Source organism: Salmo trutta, chromosome 14, assembly GCF_901001165.1.
Source record: "Salmo trutta chromosome 14, fSalTru1.1, whole genome shotgun sequence".
Taxonomy (NCBI): domain Eukaryota; kingdom Metazoa; phylum Chordata; class Actinopteri; order Salmoniformes; family Salmonidae; genus Salmo; species Salmo trutta.
In genome coordinates, this window is record NC_042970.1 from 42,857,313 (window position 1) to 42,869,565 (window position 12,253).

Consider the following 12,253-nt stretch of genomic DNA (forward strand, 5'->3'; position numbering starts at 1 on the left):
AATCTTATGCTAGTTACAATGTTTCGATATTGGTCTTTTCCAGGTTCTGGGAAATAACATCTATTGGGTACTCATTACCAAACTTCCTCCTCCTCCTCCTCCTCCTCCTCCTCTCTTCTAGTCCCTGGGCCTTCCTGTGTGATGTGGTTAGGGCCGTGGCCATATTATGAAGGCAGAGTAGATGTTACATCACTCTGCGACAGAGTTTTTACTGGAAATCTTTGTTTACTGAAGTGTTTATATGATTCATCATTTGCCTACCGTATCATTAGCACCAGAGCACACAACTCGTAGTTATGTTGTAGGAGTGAGAAGGGACTTATGCCGTTTCAGGGCTTACATGTTTGATAGTCAGAAGGCTAGCTCTGCTCAGTTGTTATCAGAGACTCACTGGCAGATAGAGAGTCGAATGAAGGAGTTTGAGGTTTGGGAAACCGACCGGGTCGCTGCGCCCCTGTGCTGAACGTTTGCCAGCTAACTACCTGCCAACAGGTAGGAGCGGTCACAGAATGATCAGGGAATGATCCCAAGACAACTCAACCGCACATCCAAACTCTTCCCTCTGGTTCCCTATCAGAGAGCTAGTCTGCCAAGTGACCTGACGCTGTATTAAAACAGACAGCTATGCTTGACTTAAAAATAGGTCTTTATAACAGAGTATTGCAGTAGTAGTGAAATAACCCTATGTTAGTTTATTGGAACGGGCTTGTAGGTACATGCGTTGATCCTGCACTTAGGCCTACTTCTTTTGTTGTACACGTTTTAGTGTTAACTTGGATTAAAGTAACTAGCAGTGGTAAGGACTATGAAACTCCCTGTACTTACATACAGGTACCTGGTACAATATGATTAAGCCAGATTTTGCCTACAGTACGTGAGGTAAAGCGTTTCCATTGAGGCTAAGACAGTAATGTGTTTTTAATAGATTGCGCATGAGTACGGTGAATGACAGAGGCTGATATTCATCAGAAACTCCAAATGAGCAATTTAACATTTTTGATGAGGAATACTAAATTCTTAATGAGCAATTCCAAATTCTAAATGAGTAATTCCAAATTACAAGACCCATTACCTGTTGTAGAATTTCTCCTCTAGCTACGCTTTATATCCAGAGCCACCCACCCAGCTCTGACATTCTAATCTGAGGTGCAGTCTAGCTCTAGTTTCTCTACTTCTGTCTACATCTCTGTAGGTTCGATAAGGATTACAATACCCAAAGACCATTCTCCTGCTATATATAAAATGGAGTGATCAAAAATGCATGGAGAAAATCTCTTATAGGCCATTAACTATTCATGAGACTGAATATTCATCAATTCACACTGAGCGAGGAGACATTATTCAAGAAAGCCATTTGACAAAGTAAAGCATTAATGCTCATATGAATAATTCAATTAGGACATTGAAGACGAATAGAAAATAAGGGGGAAGCCTTAGTCTCTTTCTCACGCACAAAGAAAATGTGAGATATTTCTGGGTACAACTCAGCATCGACTTGCTTGTAAACATTTAACATTTGAGAGAGGCTTTGAGAAAGGTATTCAAAGAGTTTGTGAATGGTTGCGAGGTTGACAACAGTATAACTGAAACACAATTATCTATATGAAGAATTGGATAGGAGTAAGAGGAATTATTGCATTTTGAGTTAGAAAGCCAATCCGCCCACACACACACAAACTCTGACTCAAATTGTACTCTAGGCCTACTGTATACTCTCTCTCTCTCTCTCTCTCTCTCTCTCTCTCTCTCTCTCTCTCTCTCTCTCTCTCTCTCTCCTCACCCACTCGCTCCTTGTGTTTGTCTCTGAGTGATAATAGAACTCTTCCTCCTCCTAAGGCTGCTGTTAACACACTGACCCTCTGGCTGGCCCTGATACGTGTGTGTGTGTGTGTGTGTGTGTGTGTGTGTGTGTGTGTGTGTGTGTGTGTGTGTGTGTGTGTGTGTGTGTGTGTGTGTGTGTGTGTGTGTGTGTGTGTGTGTGTGTGTGTGTGTGTGTGTGTGTGTGTGTGTGTGATTGGAGATACTCAAACATAGTAGAGAAAATACATCCATACAGTGTCCACGCTAGCTCTTAAGGTACGGGATTATCCTCTACATTCGAACACTGTACATGATAGAAGAACAACTGACACAGGTACCCTGCTCCACCCACCCAGCATTGCTACTATATCCTTTGGGTTTACGCCAGACATATCGTTTTTGCGTTCAGGCCAAAAAGTTCAATTATGGTCTCATCTGGCCACAGCACCTTTTGCCACTTGGCCTCAGAATCTACAATGTGCTTTTTGGCAAAGCTCAAACGAGACTTGATGTGGCTTTTTTTGAGGAGTGTTTTTTTTCTTGCCACCCTCCCATAGAAGCCATATTTGTGGAGCGCTTGTGATATTGTGGTCACATGCACACATTGACCAGTATTTGCCATAAAGGCCTGAAGCATCTTCAATGTCGCCATTGGCTTCTTGGTAGCTTCTCTGACCAGTCTCCTCCTTGCTCGGTCAACCAGTTTGGAGGTACCGCCTGATCTATGCAGGGTCTGGGTTGTGCCATACGCCTTCCACTTCTTAATAACGGTCTTAACTGTGCTCCAAGGGACAGACAAAGCCTTTGAAATCTTTTTATATCCATCCACTGACTTGTGCCTTTCCACAACTTTATCTCGTCGATCTTTTGAAAGTACCTTTCCGCCCATAGTGGATTCGTTCCTTTGAATTGCACTACTAAGCAGTGGAGTCCTCCATGAACAACTCCTTTTATTATGAACTAATCAAAGTCACTACAATTGATCACAGATGGAAGCCAATTAGCTTGATTTGTGATCTGGAAGGTGGTCGGTTATACCTCAGCAAGTTTGCAATTGCAATTCTAAGGGGGGGTGTTCACTTATCCAAATAGGGTATTTTACTGTTTTAATTGTAAATAATCTTCAGAGGTTTCTTTGTTTTTTTTCACTTTTCACTTGGATATTGTGGGTTTCTGTGTGTACATAAAGCCGGAAAATATCACATTTTATGTGTTTTCATCTTAGGCTGTAAGGCAACAAAAGGTGAACATTTTGAAAGGGAGTGGTGACTTTCTATACCCACTGTATATGGAAAAATCTATGTAATTGAAATAAAAGTATAATATATATCTCAGCCTGGCTTTCTGCATCAATCCCCAATACATCTCTTGTTTCATCTGTGTTGTCACACACACGCCCACACGCACACACACATTAAATACAACCTAGGCAAAGCAGACCGATACATCAGCAACCCAGCCACTTAACTATCTCAGGTTAAGTGTGTGTGTTGCGTAATACAGAGACTTCCTGATAGTAGAGCACCTTCAATCCATCAGATTATAAATGTCCAAGCCTCTGCAACCATAGGGAAAAACTGCCATTAGGAACGGATGGTGGACATGAAAAAATAAATGTCTTACACGGCAAATGGTGACATTCACTGCGTGAAAAGGCACATTTATGGGTTCGAACACTCCAGTGCACAAGTCCGAAAACGTACCGTTTCTGGAAACGGGTCCAGCAGTGTTTGGCCCTGCACACGTCCCGTAAATCTCTAGTAAAGAACCACTTTTGTGCACAGACGTATATATGCCCTGAAACGGTTCCGTAAACCACCAGAAACGACCACACAAGTCTACCCACTTACTAGGATACATCTTGAAAATCCAGTGCACGTCTTTGACACTTACATTTTAGTCATTTAGCAGTTGCTCTTATGCAATACATCTCTGTCCATGTCTGCCCATATCTCTCCTATAAATGGCAGTAAATGCTAATGCTAGTCATTGCTAGCTTGCCTTAGTGGCTGGTATGTTAAAAACATAATTCATTATAAAATGAATGAATGAATTACATTGAATTAGGAATTCATGAATTAATAAATAACTTTTATTTTTTGGTATTATTATTAATATCACACATCAGAGTTCCTACACTTTTTCAGAAATAACATTCAAGCACCACTATCATGGTTTTTCCAGCACCCCACAACATACCTATACTAAAATAACTATTAGTTCCTTGAATAAAACACACAAATACACTTCTTGAAGGATGACAATTCATTTCATTAGAGCAGGAGAAAGCAGGTAATTGCATCTGCATTTAGGCTAAGCAGGGCCTAAGACTAAACTCCATCCCATGGAGCCCTGGGCCAACCTGGATGACAACTGCCTGTAAGGACCGACGCCCGGGATGAGAAGCAGGTACGGGGAGTCAAACATTTAATCAGCAACAGACATAAAACAAGACAGGAACAGCGTCAGCAAGTGGGTAAACAAGGACATATGACAATCAATGCAGAAGCAGGGAATAGAGTGGGGAACCAGACAGATATAGGGGAGGTAATGACAGATGTGATTGAATGGTGAGTCCAATAATCGCTGATGCGTGTGACGGTGGGAAGGCAGGTGTGCGTAATGATGATGGCAGGAGTGCGCAATGCTGGGGTGCCTGGCGCCCTCGAGCGCCAGGGGGGAAGTGCGGGAGCAGGCGTGACACTGCCAGTAATCGGCTTGATTCTTTTCATATGGAGGAATAGGAACGAGTCTGTTCAACATTCAAAGATCAACAAAAGTGTTTTCGAAAGAATCAAGCACAGTACTGATAGGAGTCATCCAGCTTGGTCCAGGGTGAGCCTCCATTGTGTTGAGGGTCGAGAGGTCAGTGTCGCCTTGATATAGGTCAATATAGGTCGCCTTGATGAAAACTCCCCAGAAATGATCTGTGGGGCGTGGCTTGCCAAGTAGCTCTGGTCCCTCTCCAAGCAGCTCTGTTGTTCTTGACTAAGGGCAGTGATCACCTCATTCCAGCAGTAGGGGGGCTTGACGAACCACACTGGTTTGCTGTTTTGCAGGCCATCCTCCTAAATCGCTCATCAGGTCCATATTAACTCCTCTCCAAATGTGTCTCTCATCCTCTGCAAGCACTTTTGACCGTGCATCTAGAACCAATAGAATACAGTAAACCAATGCATCAACCCCAGATTGATAGTAAAGCAGAATTCCAACCTTTGACCTTTATCACTTGCCTTGATTGTAGTTCCCCCGAACAGTGTTTAATATCGTGTGAAATTACTGAGATTATTTGTTATATGTGAGAAAAAAAATGTGAATTCTATCCACCTGGTTTAAAGGGGATCCGCATTCATTTGGCTACATGCACTCGCTATATCACCCACAAACACCTACCCAAAGGTCATTATAATCAAACAAGCTACATGTTTTGTATTTAATACTGTCAGTTCACAGAGCTATAGGCAAGTGGACTATAGTAGGAAACATAATTTTTGCAAAAATGTGTACCAAGCTCATGATTACTGTTATTTTGAGTAAAACAGTCAATTCAGTTCTGATACAGAGGCAATTAGTGTTCCAACAAAGTACCATAATTGTGATTTAAGCAACTATGGGGGATAAAGCAGCAACTCTTGATCAGGTGGGTGGAATTCAACGTTTTTTTTCATTGCACTCTTCTAGACTCAAATTTATAACTTGAAACATGTAATAGGGCCATGTATAAACATTGTATTCCAAGGGCCAGGAGTAATACAGGAGTAAACCCAATTAAATAAAAAAATCTCTAGAAGAATCTACTTTACTAGCTAATTGCCTTTGCAAAACATTTATGTCGTAATAGGTGTGTATGTATGAGGCATCAGGATTTGAACAGGTTTAGTTAGCTAGCTAGTTACCTAGCTACTGTTAGCTAGTTTATCACTGAAGATGGTGGTGTGCAAAACCCCTAAATATAAACCCATGCATTATATGGGTAACAGTACAAACAAATTATAAAAGAGGCCTGTGTATTAAATGTAACAAAAACCCATGAACAGCTAGCCAACTACAACATAAAATAAAAGTGGCTAGCTAGTAGGGAGAAATGGTAGGCTAGCTAGCGCCTAGTGCTGACCTAGCTAACATTAGCAGTTAGCAATTAGTATCACGCCCTGACCTGAGAGAGACGTTTTATTTCCTCTAGTTTGGTTAGGTCAGGGTGTGATGTGTGGTGGGCAATCTAGTTGTTGTGTTTCTTTGTTTGGCCGAGTATGGTCCCTAATCAGAGGCAGCTGTCTATCGTTGTCTCTGATTGGGAATCATACTTAGACAGCCCTTTCTCCCTCCTTCAGTTGTGGGATCTTGTTTTTGTACAGCTCAGTGAAAGCCTGCAGAACGTGACATTCTTTTTCCTTTGTTTGTTATTTTGTTTAGTGTTCTGAGTTGAATAAAAAGTAAACACGCTGACCAACGCTGCACCTTGGTCTCCTCTCTACGACGAACGTCACAGAAGATCCCACCACAAAAAGACCAAGCAGCGTGGTCCGGAGCAATGGACCTGGGAAGACATCCTGGACGGCAAGGGATCCTGGACATGGGAGGAGATCCAGGCCGGATGGGATCGCCTCCCATGGGAACAGGTGGAGGCAGCGAGAGCAGAGCAGCGACGAGATGAGGAACTAGCACGGCAACGACGGAAGCACGAGAGGCAGCCCCCAATTTTTTTTGGGAGGGGGCACACGGGTAGATTGGCAGAGTCAGGGTGGAGACCTGAGCCAACTCCCCATGCTTACCGTGGGGAGCGAGTGACTGAGCAAGCACCGTGTTATGCGGTGATGCGCACTGTGTCGCCAGTGCGCATTCACAGCCCGGTGCGTTCTGTGCCAGCGCCCCGCCTTTGCCGGGCTAGAGTTAGCATTCACCCAGGAAGGGTGGTGCCAGCTCAGCGCTCCTGGTCTCCAGTACGCCTCCTCGGTCCAGGATATCCTGTGCCGGCTCCGCGCACTGTGTCACCAGTGCGCATTCACAGCCCAGTGCGTCCTGTGCCAGCACCCCGCATTTGTGCCCCGCTCTGTGCCAGCGCCCCGCATTTGCCGGGCGAAAGTAAGCATCCAGCAAGGACGGGTTGTGCCAGCTCTACGCTCGAGACCTCCAGTGCGCCTCCACGGCCCAGTATATCCTGTGCCTGCCCCACACACCCGGCCTCCAGTGAGTCTCTCCAGCCTGGTACGCCCTGTGGCAGCTCCACGCACCAGGCTGTCAGTACGTCTCCTCAGTCCGGTGAGACCCGCTCCGGCTCCACGTACGAAGCCTCCAGTGATGATCCATGGTCCGACGCCTCCAGTGATGATCCATGGCACGAAGCCTCCAGTGATGATCCATGGCACGAAACCTCCAGTGATGATCCATGGCCCGGAGCCTGTAGTGATGATCCATGGCACAAAGCCTCCAGTGATAATCCATGGCCCGTTGCCTCCAGTGATAATCCATGGCAAGAAGCCTGTAGGGATGATCCATGGCCCGGAGCCTGTAGGGATGATCCATGGCACGGAGCCTGCAGTGATGGTCCCCAGTCTGGAACCTCCTGAGACGGCCCACAGTCCGGAACCTCCAGCGACGTTCCCCAGTCCGGAGCCTCCAGCGACGTTACGCAGTCCAGAGTCTTCAGCGGCGGTCTGCAGTCCAGAGTCTTCGGCGGCGGTCTGCAGTCCAGAGTCTCCGGCAGTCTGCAGTCCAGAGTCTCCGGCGGCGGTCTGCAGTCCAGAGTCTCCGGCGGCGGTCTGCAGTCCAGAGTCTCTGGCGGCGGTCTGCAGTCCAGAGTTTCCGGTGGCGGTCTGCAGTCCAGAGTCTCCGGAGGCGGTCTGCAGTCCAGAGTCTCCGGCGGCGGTCTGCAGTCCAGAGCCTCCGGCGGCGGTCTGCAGTCCAGAGCCTCCAGCGGCGGTGTGCAGTACAGAGCCTCCTGCGATGATCGACGATCCAGTTCCTCCTCCGACGATCCACAGTCCGGTGGTACAAAAGCGGAGGGATCAGAGGGTGAAGCGGAGCCGCCACCATGGGTAGATGCCCGCCCGGACTGTCCCCTATAGGTTCAGGTTTGCGGCCGGGAGTCCGCACCTTTGGGGGGGTACTGTCACGCCCTGACATGAGAGAGACGTTTTATTTCCTCTAGTTTGGTTAGGTCAGGGTGTGATGTGGGGTGGGCAATCTAGTTGTTGTATTTCTTTGTGTTTGGCCGAGTATGGTTCCTAATCAGAGGCAGCTGTCTATCGTTGTCTCTGATTGGGAATCATACTTAGGCAGCCCTTTTTCCCTCCTTCAGTTGTGGCATGCTGAACGTGACGTTCGTTTTCCTTTGTTTGTTATTTTGTTTAGTGTTCTGAGTTAAATAAAAAGTAAACATGACCACTTACCACACTGCACCTTGGTCTCCTTTCTACGACGAACGTTACAATTAGCATGCAACCGTTAGATACACATTTCATAAAAAGTACACTTCTAAAAAAGTACACTTCTAAAATACATCAATCAAATTCAATCAAATGTATTGATAAAGCCCTTCTTAAATCAGCTGATGTCACAAAGTCCTGTACAGAAACCCAGCCTAAAATGTTAAACAGCAAGCAATGCAGGTGTAGAAGCACGGTGGCTAGGAAAAACTCCCTAGAAAGGCCGGAACCTAGGAAGAAACCTAGAGAGGAACCAGGCTATGAGGGGTGGCCAGTCCTCTTCTGGCTGTGCCAGGTGGAGATTATAACAGAACATGGCCAAGATGTTCAAATGTTCATAGATGACCAGCAGGGTCAAATAATAATCACTGTGGTTGTAGAGGGTGCAACGGGTCAGCATCTCAGGAGTAAATGTCAGTTGGCTTTTCATAGCCGGTCATTCAGAGTATCTCTACCGCTCCTGCTGTCTCTAGAGAGTTGAAAACAGCATTTCTGGGAAAAGGTAGCACATCCAGTGAACAGGTCAGTGTTCCATAGCTGCAGGCAGAACAGTTGAAACTGGAGCAGCAACATGACCAGGTGGACTGGGGACAGCAAGGAGTCACCAGGCCAGGTAGTCCTGAGGCATGGTCCGAGGGCTCAGGTCCTTCTAGAGAGAGAGAGAAAAAAAGAGAGAAAGAGAGAGAGAGAGAAATTCACACAGGACACCGGATAAGACCGGAGAAATGCTCCAGATATAACAGACTGACCCTAGCCCCCGACACTTAAAAACCTCTCCGCTAGCGGGACAACTTCCAGTGGAACTGGAGGGCACGCAATTCAAATAAATAATCATAAAATGTATGGATATTAAACATACAAGTGTCTTATATCGGCTAAAAGCTTAAATTCTTGTTAATCTAACTGCACTGTCCGAATTACAATAGGCTTTAACACCGAAAGCATGCAATGCGATTGTTTCCACCAGCACAGGTTTCATAAATTCACAAATAGCAATTAAATATTCACTTACTTTTTTGAAAATCTTCCGCTGATTTGTCATCCAAAGGGTCACAGCTACAACATGTAGTGTCGTTTTGTTAGATAAAATCCTTCATATCCCAATAAGTCAGTTTAGTTGGCGCCATCGTTTTGAGTAATCCACTCGTTCAACATGCAGAGAAAGGAATCCAAAAAGCTACCGCTAAACTAAAGTCAAAATACATTTCTTAATCCTCAGGTACCCTAAAATGTAATTAAACTATAATATTTCATACGGAAAGAAGTATGTTCAATAGGAAAACGATAATAGCAGGTGCGCGTCCTCTTCGTTGCGTGCGCATGGACTGATTTCCAAGTCTGTATCCTAATACTAAAACTCATCCTCGTTTGTGAAGAAACAAGCCTGAAACCTTGAACAAAGACTACTGACATCCAGTGGAAGCCATAGGAATTGCATACTGGGAGCTGGATTGAATTTTTTACCTATACGTTCTAATGGAAGAGCATGGGCTCTCAAAAAAAACAATTTCTGGTTGGTTTTTCTTTGGATTTTCTCCTACCATATCTATTGTGTTATAGTCTCCTACATTATTTTAATATTTCTACAAACTTCAGAGTGTTTTCTTTCCAATGGTACCAATTATATGCATATCCTGGCTTCAGGGCCTGAGCAACAGGCAGTTTACTTTGGGCACGTCAGTCAGACAGGAAGTGGAGAAAATTGGGGCCTAGCCTTACTATTGCAGCATAAATACTAGAGGCTGAGACAGGAGGGGTCGGGAGACACTGTGGCCACGTCCGACGATACCCCCGGACAGGGCCAAACAGGCAGGATATAACCCCACCCACTTTGCTAAAGCACAGCCCCCACACCACTAGAGGGATACTTTCAACCACCAACTTACCATGCTGAGACAAGGCCGAGTATAGCCCACAAAGATCTCCCCCACGGCAAGAACCCAAGGGGGGCGCCAACCCGGACAGGAAAATCACGTTAGTGACTCCTTCTACTCAAGTGGCGCACCCCTCCTAGGGACGGCATGGAAGAGCACCAGTAAGCCAGTGACTCAGCCCCTGTAACAGGGTTTGAGGCAGAGAATCCCAGTGGAGATTCATTAGTGTTGTTTATATGTACAAACGTTTATAACAGAAATAAAATAATCTGAGACGCCATCTTGTTCTCATTAACTTACATACAAAGTGAGTGAGCGAGCTTAGCTTGGCTACACTCATGTGAATGAGAAAATCTCACTGGTTTTTCACTCTGTCAAAACACTTAAATTAAATTAAACATCAAAATGAGTTTAGATGTCATCTCTGGACTTTGAAAAGAAACCAAACGTATAAATGCTACAAACCTGAAAACAGGATAAATAAGGAGACACAGAGAGTTGGCTTCTTTTCACTGGGCTTCTCTTCCAACAGCCTGCGAGAGTTGAGAATTTACGTAATGTGCACAGTCCGGATTATTTGAGGTACATATGTGCATATAACTAGAAATAAATAAACAGTAGCAGCAGCTTATGTGATGAGTCCAAAACGTTAGTGCAAAAAGGGTCAATGCAGATAGTCTATGTAGCTATTCGGTTAACTATTTATTTAACTATTTAGCAGTCTTATGGCTTGGGGTAGAACCTGTTCAGGGTCCTGTTGGTTTCAGACTTGGTGCATCGGTACCGCTTGCCGTGCGGTAGCAGAGAGAACAATCTATGACTTGGGTGGCTGAAGTCTGACAGTTTTTAGGGCCTTCCTCTGACACCACCTGGTATAGAGGTCCTGCATGGCAGGGGGCTTGGCCATAGTTATGTAATGGACTGTATGCTCTACCTCTGTAGCGCCTTGCGATCGGATGCCAAGCAGTGTCCATACCAAGCGGTGATGCAGCCAGTCAAGATGCTCTCAGTGGTGCCGCTGTAGAACTTTGAAGCTTGAAGCTCTCAACCTGCTCCACTATAGCCCCATTGATGTGAATGGGGGGCGTGCTCGGCCCTCCATTTCCTGTAGTAGTCTATGATCAGTTCCTTTGTCTTGCTGACGTTGAGGGAGACAAAGGATCTGATCGTATTAATGCATATTTGGGAAGTTACTATCCCAGAAATTCCCTTATCACGCAAGTGTTCCGGGATGCACAAAAGTCTACAGGAGTCCGCACACTCACATTGGGAAATTCCCACCCATAACCGTGTATCTTAAATTTCACAGGAATAGGCCAGATCTGATTTCACACAGAAACGTTGCTTTCATGCAGTGATTGTGAACTTTTAATATGGCCGCCCCTCCCGGGGCCCTTGGCTCTGTGCTTTAATGCTGAGCTTGTCTCTTTGTGAAATATGGATCTAATTATGACACTATGAGTGACAGAGAAGCTACATCTCTCTATTAGGGGGAGGGAAGGAAAGGAGTGGAGGAGAGGAGAGGGGGAGAAGGGAGAAGAGGAGAGGGTGGGGAAGGGAGGGAGTGGCACTGATGTGCTGGCTGTTATACCTGAATGGCAGACGACATACGTCCTTTGTTTATCCTCCACTCACTACCCCTCCAGCCGCTGCATCCCCCTCCGCTGTTCCCTGTGGAACAATGCTCATGACTCTCCCTGCCAGACCTACACCAATGCTGGGGATCATTCAGACCTCAATCTGGGGCCCGGCAGGACGCCACATGGGTCTCTGTTATACCCTCTCCCCACTGGGAGAAAACAATAGCGAGGGAGAAGGATGGAAAGATAAAGAGAGAGTGAGGGAGAGATAAAGAGAGGGAGAGAGAGAATGAGAGCGAGATAGACAGCCAGATCCTGGGACTGAATAAGCTGAGCCTTGCAGTTCTGTTAGGCAAGGGAGCATGAGAGAGAGAGAGAGAGCAAGAGAGAGAGGAGGGGAGATGCAATGGACAGTGATAGAGAGTGGGTGAGTGTGTGAGAGAGAGAGGAGAGAGAGAGAGGCTGGTTACAGCATGCGTTCTCAAGGAGAGAAAGGAGGACAGCAATTACTATATCCAACACCCCTACAGCGACAGCAATAAAGCGGCTTTCTCCTGGCAGTGTGTTAGCTAGC

General features: G+C 45.8%; 1 protein-coding gene across 6 annotated transcripts in view; it reads left to right on the top strand.

Annotated features, from left to right (window-relative positions):
• LOC115208127 (pleckstrin homology domain-containing family A member 6) overlaps nucleotides 1-12,253 on the top strand; it is a 160,460-nt gene that overhangs the window by 64,734 nt on the left and 83,473 nt on the right. For 2 of the 6 annotated variants that reach the window (XM_029775945.1, XM_029775946.1), the window contains exon 1: nucleotides 12,066-12,106. The exons of the other annotated variants lie outside the window; for them this stretch is intronic. In XM_029775945.1, coding sequence (XP_029631805.1) covers nucleotides 12,081-12,106 — 26 coding nt within the window. In that variant the 5' untranslated portion in view covers nucleotides 12,066-12,080. Of the gene's footprint in view, nucleotides 1-12,065; nucleotides 12,107-12,253 lie in introns of those variants that run through there. 6 annotated transcript variants of the gene reach the window in all.